Consider the following 11,678-nt stretch of genomic DNA (forward strand, 5'->3'; position numbering starts at 1 on the left):
GTGAAGGACACAATATGGAACAATATCACAATCAATATGTAACGGTTGTTGATTCTCATGCTCACCTTGTTGAATCTTTTTCTCAGTTCTCTCTAGAAGGTACCAATACTGACTAATACACAGACACTAGATCCTCTGCTCATATGCCTCCATATTCATCGTAGTTGGACAAGGTTGAAACTTATAATGGTAAGGATTGTGTAATAGTTGGTAATTGAGTTTTTTTTACTAATCACCCATATGTGTACTCTTTCTCCATCTAAAAATACAAATCTAAATGTTTTAGTTGCCCCTCAACTCATTAAAAAATTGTTATCTATCAGCAAATTAACATTTGATTATCCACTTTCTAATACTTTTATTGATATATTGTTTACCATACAGAACCATGCAATAAAAAAAGTGGTGGTAACCGATCATCGTGAAAATGATCTTTATGTGCTTGAGCGTGGTCATTCAACGTTTCTTTCTACTCTTAAAAATAATTCCCTCCATGCTTCCTATGATATTGTTTGGTATGCATGTTTGGGTTATTACATATATTTTTTATTTTTTTATTGGATAAAAAAGGGCATCTCTTTGTTATTTCTTTACTTCTTTTTTTCTACTTTGTGTGTTGCTTATCAAACTGCTAAAAGTCATAAACTGCATTTCACCTCTAATGATCAGCGCTCTAAAAATGTTTTAGACCTTATTCATTGTGATATTTGGGCCTTATTTATGTTATATCTTCTTCAAATGATCATTATTATATTATTTTTATTGATGATTACTCTTGTTTCACATGGTTTTATCCCATGACATTAAAATCACATGCATTTAAAATTTTTCTACAATTTCAAACCTTTGTTGTAGTTCAATTCTCACGTAAGATCAAAACTTTTTAAAATGATTGGGAGGTTAAATTTATAAGTAATCAATTTCAATCTTATCTCCTTGCTTCTAGCATTTATCACCAAAATTATTGTTCATGCACTCTATCTTAGAACGGTCAAGCTAAACACAAGCATCGACACGTTATTGAAACTGGTCTTGCTATGTTATTTCAATCTCATGTCCCTTTATCTTGTTAAGTTGAGGCATTTAGTATTATTGTCAACACTATCAATCAGTTGCCCACACTATTCTTGATAGGTTGTCTCCTTACAAGGTACAATATGGTAAGCCAACCACGTATGAAAATTTTCATCCTTTTTGGCTTTGGTGTTTTTCCTTATTTATGAGATTATGTTTCTTATAAGTTTGCCTCTCGTAGTATTGATTGTATGTTTTTTGGTTATAGAATATCTCCCAATGTATTTAGATGTTCTGATCCCTTTATACAACTTAAGTGCCTTACTCGTGCTCAACTTTTTGATAACAAGTCAATGTCCACACCCATGATTGTTTTTCAGTGGCTCACTAGTGATGGTGATTCCTTCTTTGATGGCACATTGTATCGCTCCATGGTGGCAGTGTTACAGTACTTGACTATTACTCATCCCGATCTTGCTAATGCTGTAAATTTTGTAAGTCATTACATGTAATATCCTATTTTAGATCACTTCAAACACTCAAACATATTCCCCATTATGTCAAGGGCGCAATCCACTATGGGCTATATTTCTTTTCTTCTCCACGTACAGGCATTCTTGCCTATTTTGATGTTGGTTGAGCTGGTTTCCCTAACAATCGTTACTCTACTTCTGGTTATGCAATCTTTCATGGTGAAAACCTTATCTCATAGAGTGCTAAGAAAAAATTTATTGTTTCTGGTTTTAGTTATGAATCTGAGTATCGAGCATTGGCTCACACAGCCTCTGAAGTTTTTTAGCTTTCTCACCTTCTTCAGGACCTCAGGGTTTTTCCGAAACATCAACCTTCACTTACCCATAACAAAAGTGCAATCTTCCTAACTTTTAGAGCTTGTTTGGCAGTGTGGTTGCGGGTGCTTTTCAAATAACTTTTCGTGCTAAAATACATGTCAATGATATTTTTTTTATTTTTTAAAAATCATTTTTGATATCAGCACATCAAAACGATCTAAAATGTACAAACCATATTAAATTTTAGCAAAAAAAAATTTTAATTTTTTTAGGAACGCGGGTTGAACCGCATTCCCAAACACTCCCTTAATCTTATTTCTCACAAACAGTCTAAACATATTGGTCTTGATTGTCATTTTATTTGTGAGTTAATTGCCGGTAGTGCTATTCGACCTCAATTTGTGCCATCCTAGATGTAAGCTGCTGATATATTTACAAAGAGTCTCTCTCAATCTTTCTATATTTTCTTTCGTTCCAAGCTTCGTGTTCAGGTCAATCCCACACTAAGCTTGCAAGGCAGTGTTAAGGATGCAAGAATATTGTGTCCTGATTCACATGATCCTCTGGATTGTAGGAAATATTTTAGGAGATATCCTACATTAGTTGTCAAATGTGTATTATGAATATTGTACTTTCTTATAAATAAGAAACATCACCACCAGAGTAAAGCGTGGTGGTTTTATAAACCTTTTCAAGGAGTCCGTCGAACAAGCAGCAGCAGCGCGTTATGAGTCTGCGTGTGTTGATCATGTCATAGAGTATGTGTTAATGTATACTACTGCATTTTCTTCATTTCAGTAATCCCAGCATGAAATTTCGAAATTATGTTCCTCAAGACAAGGAGCTTCATGAGGGTAAGCTTGCTCCGCCAGTGCTACCAAAGTTTGAAGATCCTGTTGCATCAGTACCTCCTCCATTATAGAAGAAAGAGGTAATTGTGACCTTCAAGTACCAAGTTTTCCTAATAGTAGCCTGAGTCTTGTGAGTTTGCTCTTTTTCACTCTTTTTTCATTTTTTTATTTTTTTGCTTCTGCTTATAATTTGTGTTACTTACTTGGGTGGATGTTTAGGATCCATTTCTCAACATTGCTCCAAAGAAGCCAAACTAGGACCTGCGAAGAGATGTGCAGAAGAAGCACGATAAGCTTGAAAGACGTACACTGAAGGCAATATGTAAACTTATGGGTAAGTGATCGTGCAGTGTTTGATTTTGCATGTGTTATGAAGTCTCTTATGAATATTAGCCATTTTAAATTAACAAAGCTGTCATTTATTTTCCTTTTAAAGTAACATCAGATCAATAATCAGTCTTATCACTGTCATTTTACAGAGGAACAAGAAAAAGAAAAGCAAGTGGTTGAGAATGGTGGCAATGTTAACGAAGATTAACAGCATAATTTACCAAGAACAGAATTGTAGTTTGATTGACCTTTTAAATCTGCAGCCTTAGAAGACAAATGGTTTACCTCTTCAGTAATGAATCCGGCATTACGAAATCGGAAATATTAGTAACCGAGGAAACCGAGTTTCATGTTAGGTGCAATATGACAACCTAGATGTATGTGATAGTGGCCTTTTATTGTTTAGCACCAAGCTGCTTGCAGTTCATGCAACTTCCGGATTCATTTTATCAGAGTTTTATTTGGTGAAATGATATGATTTTTTATTTTTTTAAGATGGTATTTGATGAGGCACTTGAAGCAGCTCATTTGCTATCAATCTTAATGACGACATACTAATCTTGAGATTATATAACATGAAAAATGCAGCATCAAATGTTTGCTGTACATAAAGAAAGGTTTTACTCGGGAAAAAAACAGAGAAAAATGATGACATTATTTCTTTCCCACGCCATTCCAAGCCGTGCACACACACCAGCTGTAATCAATTTTTCACACCAGCTTTCTATCAAACTAGACAATTTCAATATCAATGAAGAGAACGTCATTGTTGGTAAAGAAAAATCAACACTTTTCAAGCAGTATCTAATTTACACACGACAAGAACTTGTACAGAGGTCGACAACACAGATCACTTACAGGTCTTGACAAAGGGAGAAGAGATGCAGAAGGGAAAAAATCAGAAGAGGCTGGAACACCGGGTGCTAAAAGGAAGGTTTGGCACGCAATCTAAGAATGGTTCTCTTGTTGACTTGCCAATTCCACGTCTCAAAACAAATTTTTGGCCCCGTGTGTGTATCTTTTATGAAAATGCAGTATGACCTATCTTCGCTCACCCTTCAGGTGGTTCGAACTGGCTTGTCCACCACCAACATTATCCTCATTCCAGGACGGGACCACAGGAGGGAGCTGAAATTCATCAGGTTTCAGCGCCAAAGAAAAATCAGGCAATGTTGGTGCTGTCTCCATGATTCTGCAATCAACATCACCAAATCCCCAAATTACAGGATCAGGTGACTCCACTTGTTAACCAAGCAATTTGGAAATGATTCCAAGGAAAAAATTCACCTGCTAAAAGAACCACTTACTTTTCATGGGAATATAGATCACGGTTTATCCGCACCTTGCTAGAAGTATCTTTTGGAATTTTCTCAGAGAGGTACTTCATGGTTCCCCAAAGCGGTGGGTTTCTGCACAAAGACAAATCAAAACTTGATAAGGAGACCTGAAGAAATGGTAAGGTATGGGTAAGAGTTGTCAGTCAGTGAGAAAAGGTAGAGCATTAACAGTCACTCGCATAGAATTCAATAAGAAAAGTCACATAATTAAGAAAATCCAAGTCCTAATGCAAAGGCCCATGGAAACAACAAGGTAGAGCGTTAACAATTCCATAGACATGCCAAGACGCTGAAGCATTAACAGCTAAGAATCCTAGCAACGGTTTGTTTTTTTGAATAGTATCATAGACTTCCTTGTAGCATGCAATGAGATCAAGAAAAAATGAATTCATTTCTGCTTTCTTTTAGTGAAGATTAAGATCCCCTAACAACTTGCATTATATTGAGATTATGAGGGGGGGGGGGGGGGGAACAACAAACAAACTAGACCATAAAATAAAATGACAAAGTATCCACAGCATTGCTCATCACAGAAAGGCAAGTTATGAAGGTAATGAGCTGGAGGGACTTCGGTAGATGCATTACCTTGACAAAGGAGAAGCTGCATTGAATGCCTCACATGATCGTTTACTTTCTTTAAAATACTCATCTGCAGCTTGCAAAGCAGCTACAGCCATCCCATGAGACTTTTCTGTGTTCCCTTCATCAAGGATTAAACCATGATAATAGTATGCTGCAGCCTGGTTTGGTGAAACAACATTACTACAAGAAAGGTGATTTTGATTGATAGCTATGAAAAGGAAAATACAATAGAAAGGATTTTAAAATAAACACAAGAAAACATATTATCTAATTACAGCAGGGAATGAGCAACAAAGTACGAGCCAACAAGTAAATGGCTAGAAAAGTCAACAGTGAGAATATGTTAAACCAATTTCAGCCTGCTGATCCAAATTGCAATAAGTCTCACGCTGTGGGAAGGTTAAATGACATAAAGACAAATTATTTTTGTTATCTGGTTGCTCTTGTGTGCACGAGCCCGTGTGTGTGTGTGTGTTGGAAGATTCTGAGTGGACAAGATGGTTAGGTGTTACTGATCAGTTTTGATCAAAACCATTTGTTTAGCACTCAAGAATCAGGAGAAAATATGTCAGGCTGTCATGAGATTAAAGGTCAAGGGAAATTTGAGAGTTGTTACAGCAAGCACAGTTTCTTGAGTGCAATTCAGCTTGTTTTACCAATCACTTGATCATTGATGTGGAAAAAGGTGAAAATGGGAAGCAAAGAAGTAGGGTAAGAAGAAGAAAGGAAGCTAGTTAAGTTCATTGTGTTTAAGGCAGCATTAATATCCCTATTCCAATGCCAATCAAATGCTGCGAATTAGATGGTTGGTTCAATTATTACTAGTTCATGTTTTCTGCACAACATTGCATTGGGAGAATACACACTTTCATTTTCGTAGTTTTAAGATCTGACAGCAACAGGAAGGACAGCGTCTAATGTGAATGATGACAAAATACAGAGAGGAAACAAAGAAATGAAAGCAATTTTTGCATACCTTTGCCTCCACATATTTCCACTTTATGAAGAGCCGCTGCTTTTCCCCCCAACCATTTGCTAGTGGAAGGTTCATTATATTATCTTGAGCCTGTCAAGAAAACAATAAAGAAAAAGAAAGATGAAGCTACAAGGGAACCATTTGTAATCAATACACAACTGTTGTTTGTACAAAAACTGAGTTTATAATTTATTTATTTGTCAGGATGAACACAGTTAGTGCCCTCATACCTGCTGCCAGTACTTTACCATCTCACAAGCAAGCCTTCGCTTCACTGCAAGAGTAGCTTTGGCACTATCGATTGCCATTCCTAATTGGATATCAACACCCTGCATCAGATGGAAAGAATAGAAAGACCATAAGACAGTAAAAAGAATATTTAACCAAAACAGAGGGAAACAAGAAAAGGAGGTGATCTGAAAACTGTAAAAGAGAATTCTGTCTATATGAATTAGCAGCTCAAAGAGACAACTCCAAACAAAAAGTGGGGAAGGTGGGAATCTTAATCATTCTGAACATGTCAACTGCTAAAAGGGGTTTTTCCAACAAATCATCATCGCAATTTTACTGCCCAAAGAGGTTTCTGGCTCCTAATATGTCCTTTATGTGCTACAAGCCTAAAAAGAAGAGGGGTTGGAGTCATATATATCAACAATGCAAGAAAATGATTGATATCAGTTAGTGGGTAGCCAACTTATGTATTGGTAATCAAGAAAGATGTAAAAAGAGAAGTTTCATCTAAAATCTTCTAGATAGTCTCCATGTGCAACCGCCATTCATACATGTCAAGGATATCATGGACAGAATTTCTGACTTCATCAAACAAAACCATAAAGGAAAATAAGTCACTACCTGTCCCAATGCTTGAAGACAAAGTGCTCTAAGAACACCTTCTGCAAGGTCCACTGGTAAATCTTCCCTGGAAGCAATAGTTATTCAAGTCAGATTGGATATGCAATGAAGACAAATATAATGAAACATGAGCAATTCCACTCTTGACAAGTCTTTCAGCTATGCAAACCTTAGTGAAGTAGGAAATTGTGGAAGCACATGCCGAACAGCACAATCCAGATACCCTGCAGCCTTCAAGAAAATATCAATTGATGCTCGCCTATTCTCTGTGACAGATTCGCAAAAATAAATGAGCAAAATTAAACTTTTGTAACAGGATGAGTGGAGATCTAATGTGAAGCATAGTGAAAGGTAACAACTGAGCATATGTGCATGAATTCATCTACATCAAATATGATTAGATCAATTAGCAAGATATTTTTCTGAATCATTGACGCAGCTGTCTGAAACACATGGAAAACTCCTTCCAAACAAGGTAACATTCCCAATTCACTGTGGTTTTCAAATTACTATCAAAGTCGAAGCAATCTTCCCTGGTTTAGAAATTGTATTATTAAAAAATATTGCTTATAAAATACAAAAAATCTAAACAATATATATATATATATATATATATATATATCACGCAGATGCTAAAGGATAGAATTATCACCAAATTTGCCCATCTAGGGCCATGCACTTGTAAGACCAAAAGTGAATAATGGTATTTCGTCTTTCAATCTCATATGGCATATTGAGTTGGAGCAATTAAGTTTTTTAGGTTTCATTTCACACCCCTCTATCTATTACTCAAATTAAGTATACTCTTTAAATGTGGTCTTCAAGTTAGATGGCTGGTTAATTGATTGGAGGCTATATGCTGAAATGCATAAGAAATATCCTGCTGTTCTAATTGCATGCCCATACTTAATTAGGACAGTAGATTCTGAAAAGCATATTTATGAACTAAACTGTCACCAACATTTCTGTCACTAATTAGATCAACACCTCTGTCCGCCACACCAATCAATCTCTCTTTTTTTGTATATATTAAAACAAATTACACCGAGAATGCTATTATAGCCAAGATCCAGATAGACAGTATAAGAAATATCATAAATGGCTTCCTGACCCAGCAGTCACTCTCCAAATTGCTGGACAAGGACAAGACCTTATGTTTGCAAAATGAGTTATCAATTCTAGAAATAAAATTATTAAGAAATGTCACACACAACAAGCTTCATCACTCGATTCACATAAAGTTTATAGAAAACAACTACCTTCCGATACTTTTGGCTGATAACCATCACAAGATGTTCTTGGAAGAAGTAGCAAGTTGGCCTGTGATAATGATAGCATCGCCATCAAATGCAAAACTGACAACACCTCATACCATGCATTAGAAATGGCTGTTTCCTACAAAATTCCAAAGTACATATCAAATCAATAATTCTCCATCTCAGAAGGAAGTGCAAACTATAAAACAGAAGATTTTAACTGATAGTAAATAGATGAGCTAGAGCACACTCCCACCCACCTCTGCTTCATCTTCTTGATTCATCCACGCAAATTGCACGTTGTGTTGTAGCTGGCTTCCATCTTTAACTAATCCCAACAGAACAGGCAAGTAGTCTTGAAGAGCCTGGTGAAGATCGGCCAATGTTGAACCTCCTGCAGACAACAAATAACATTGAAATTCCAACAACTTCACCTATTGCTGATCTATCAATCTGCACTGGTATTATTACAACCTACCATGTTGTGTAGCACTTTTTCTCCTTGTTCTTGAAACTGTTGGTGCTTCTTGGCTAGCCATAACAACAACACGAGTTCTCAAAGCAGATAGGCGTTCCAATAAATTCTTAGGCAATTGATCACCAAGTGACAGAGAGAAATCAACGGGCTTTGGTATCCGAAAACCAGGTACGTAAACAGAAACTTCCCCTATACTCCCCGGTCTCCTTCTATTTCCACCTGAATCCTGCGGGGTAGACACCAGACATCCCATATCCTAATAGTTACTGTGTACACGAATTCAAGGAACAGAAAGTCAGTTACTGCAGTACAAACAAGTTGTTCGGCAAAAATGATCCCTCTTGCAACAGTGATTCATAACACAATAAGGGTATTGATTCCCGTGGCATGAAATTGTACGAAGGATGAAGGAAGCGATTAGTTTCATAGAATGCAGACAGCAATCACAAGGAAAAGTGGAGGATTAGCAGTAAACGAGCCACAAATGAAGTAATTAAATTTCCCAACCAACAAAGCACAAGAAGTAGGTCACTCACGAGCAGTCTTCAAATAACTCTTGCTAGAACTCTCAAAAAGCTTTTGAAAAAGATTGTTTGTAGTTAACAATTTCAACCTACATATAATATCCTTCTCCTAACACATTTCATCACCAAACAACAGTAAGAGATAGATTAAGTCACCTGGTCCCCAATTAGAAGATTGGAAAACTGGTCAAAACTTCAAGTAATTTCTGCACAGAAAAGGGAGATAAGAATTCAATGAGAGAAAGAGTCAATAAAAAGACGAAACCAATAAAAGTAACTGAATCACAAGAAAAGCATGACACAACATAATTCACTATCTTCCCCATTCTGAAAAAAGGAAAAATGCAAAAGTGGTATGCAACAACTATAACTTATAAAAGGAAAAAGTGATGTGCTTTTTCCCATCACACATGAAATAAAACTTTAAAAGAGAAATGTGAAGGAAAAGGGCAATTGGGTTCAAACAGAATTGAAATAGCCTTGCAGAAGAAGCAGCAACCCCAACAAAATGATAGGTTGGTTGCAAGCAAATCCAAAATAACTCATAGGATTGGAAAATGAACATGAAAAAAATGCAAATGAATTCCATTAAATTAATTATTACAGCAGTAGAAAATTGGACAAAGATTGTGAGTAAAGTGTCTCCAAAATCAGTTTTAAAACAAAAACAAGCAACCTAAAGCCCATGAAGCAAAGTAAAGACATCCCCTTTTTTTATCCTTTTTCCACTGTACTTGAAATCAATAAGATCAAAGGTCCAAACTTCAACAAAACAAACAAATGCCCAAAATTTGTGCCCAATTCAACAGCTTTTTGAAAGTTAGCTATATTTGACAAGAAAATACATCATAGAATTTCAAGACTACAAGAAACAAACTTTTTGCACATGTTAGTATGTTAACATCTCCAAGCAACGAAACAAAACAACCCAAAAGGAAAAGGCGCCATTTTCAACAAGTAAATTGAAAACATACTAAAGAAAGAGAGAGAGAGAAAACTGTCTTACCATCAAAGCTTTTTATACTTGTAGTAACAGGAAGTCACAACTGAACTAAAAGTGAAGCCAAATATAGAGAGGGAAAAAGGGAGTCAAAAATCAAGGATCAAGAACGAAGAACTTTAACAAAACAAGGCTAAATTCTCTAATAAGAAAAAAAAATTCAAGAAAAAGAAAAGGAAGAGAGAGTTGTTAAGTTTAGAAGGTTCGAAAGAAAATTTGTTGCTTTGTTTAGAACAAAGAGTAAAACTTTCTGTTTATAGAGGATTTATTGTTAATTTGTTATTGTTAGCTAGTAAAAAGAGTGTTTGCCTTTTTTATGGTGGCAACTGTGTGTGTATGTGCTTGATTGGCGCCTAACACGGGCACCCCAACACCCCCTAACTTTTGACTCTTTGTCCCTCCATGCTTTAACCTCAACTTCACTTCACTTCACTTCACTTCTCTTCTCCTCTCTTCTTGTGCTTTGACACAAACATTTTGAGATCCCAAGACAGAAAATAGAAAAGGTAAGAATGTCTTTCTCAATCATTCTCACGTTACTAGTCTTTCAACTCTTTAACAAAAATAAAATGAGATGAGATGAGATGAGATGAGATGTTCTACATTTTGATTATTAAGGTAAGCTTGGGAGTGTATTTTGTTCAATCATAATTTTAAAAATATTTACTTAATTAATATATACCACAATTTTATATAAAATAAATTAAAAACTCTCTTTTGAAATTTTAATTTTAAAAAATAATTTATAATTTATAATTTATAAAACTATTAAAATATCAAACACATATTAAAACAATTAATCACATTTTAGTTAAAAGAGTAAACTATTATTGTTAAAATCCCATTTACAAGTCAATATAAATATTTAATGTGCAAATATGGACTGAAAGCTTAAAAACCAGTAAAATTAAATTTGATTTGTTCAAAATTAGTAAATTCGATCAAAATTTGCAAAATCATGATTAACAAGTTCATAAAAAGTATAAATATTATTGTTGACTTCTAAATTCTCCAACTTTATTCTCAATTTCACCCTTTTTCTTCTCCAAAAAAACTACTTTTGCACACTCATTGGAGTGTACAGCTCCAAAAATTACACTGAAAAGGAACCTCTGACAAAGCAAACCTGAACATTGCAATAGATGCTGGAACTTTTGAGGTATGACATAAGGCTTTGTTATTGTTTTGAGGATACCAAATAGGTTGCTAGGGTTTGATTTAGGGTAAAAGGATAGCAATCGAAGAGTTAACCTCGGGGTAGATAGGAGTGAAGTAGCACAAAAATAGTCATATGAGTCTTATTTTTCTTATAAAGTAAATAGAATTGTATTAATCACTAAAGTGTTTTAAATAGACCAAGTATGGCTTTTGATATTATTCTATGGAACCCATTGTAATATCAAGCAAAACTAGATAGTATCATATATTCATCAAAAAAAAAAAAAGAGATATAATCCTTAAACAAATTAAAGGGTCATTTTTGGTTCACACAAGATTGATAAAAATAGAATAGAATCTCTTGAAATATTCTAACTTGTTTCTTTTTTTTTCAATTTATTGAGATTTTAGATTTTAACATTTTAAAATAATATTTGATTACTACTGTTTGGGGATGGAAAATATATATAAAAACATTTAAGACATATTTATATATTCCTACTCTGAATTATTCAAGAATTAAACAGGT

General features: G+C 35.0%; 1 protein-coding gene and 1 pseudogene across 5 annotated transcripts; one reads left to right on the plus strand and one right to left on the minus strand.

Annotated features, from left to right (window-relative positions):
- Positions 1 to 1,367: 1,367 nt before the first annotated feature.
- Positions 1,368 to 3,194, plus strand: LOC133670866 (uncharacterized; annotated as a pseudogene).
- A 425-nt stretch (positions 3,195 to 3,619) lies between these two features.
- LOC133670574 (uncharacterized) lies at positions 3,620 to 10,436 on the minus strand. 5 transcript variants are annotated; one of them, XM_062091089.1, is made up of 12 exons: positions 9,998 to 10,430; positions 9,148 to 9,197; positions 8,468 to 8,733; positions 8,250 to 8,383; positions 7,993 to 8,128; positions 6,903 to 6,999; positions 6,734 to 6,800; positions 6,112 to 6,210; positions 5,882 to 5,971; positions 4,909 to 5,063; positions 4,294 to 4,395; positions 3,620 to 4,178 (listed from the first exon to the last, which is right to left on the minus strand). In XM_062091089.1, exons 3-12 carry the CDS (start codon positions 8,718 to 8,720, stop codon positions 4,028 to 4,030), a joined length of 1,284 nt encoding a protein of 427 aa, XP_061947073.1. In that variant the 5' UTR covers positions 8,721 to 8,733; positions 9,148 to 9,197; positions 9,998 to 10,430; the 3' UTR covers positions 3,620 to 4,027. The 5 variants fall into 5 exon arrangements, with proteins under 5 accessions (XP_061947073.1, XP_061947075.1, XP_061947074.1 ...); XM_062091091.1 differs by having other exon boundaries at positions 8,468 to 8,693; positions 9,998 to 10,427; XM_062091090.1 differs by lacking the exon at positions 9,998 to 10,430 and adding an exon at positions 9,869 to 9,970.
- Positions 10,437 to 11,678: the final 1,242 nt, after the last annotated feature.

The sequence above is a fragment of the Populus nigra genome, chromosome 13 (genome assembly GCF_951802175.1).
Source record: "Populus nigra chromosome 13, ddPopNigr1.1, whole genome shotgun sequence".
In the NCBI taxonomy this organism is placed as follows: Eukaryota; Viridiplantae; Streptophyta; class Magnoliopsida; order Malpighiales; family Salicaceae; genus Populus; species Populus nigra.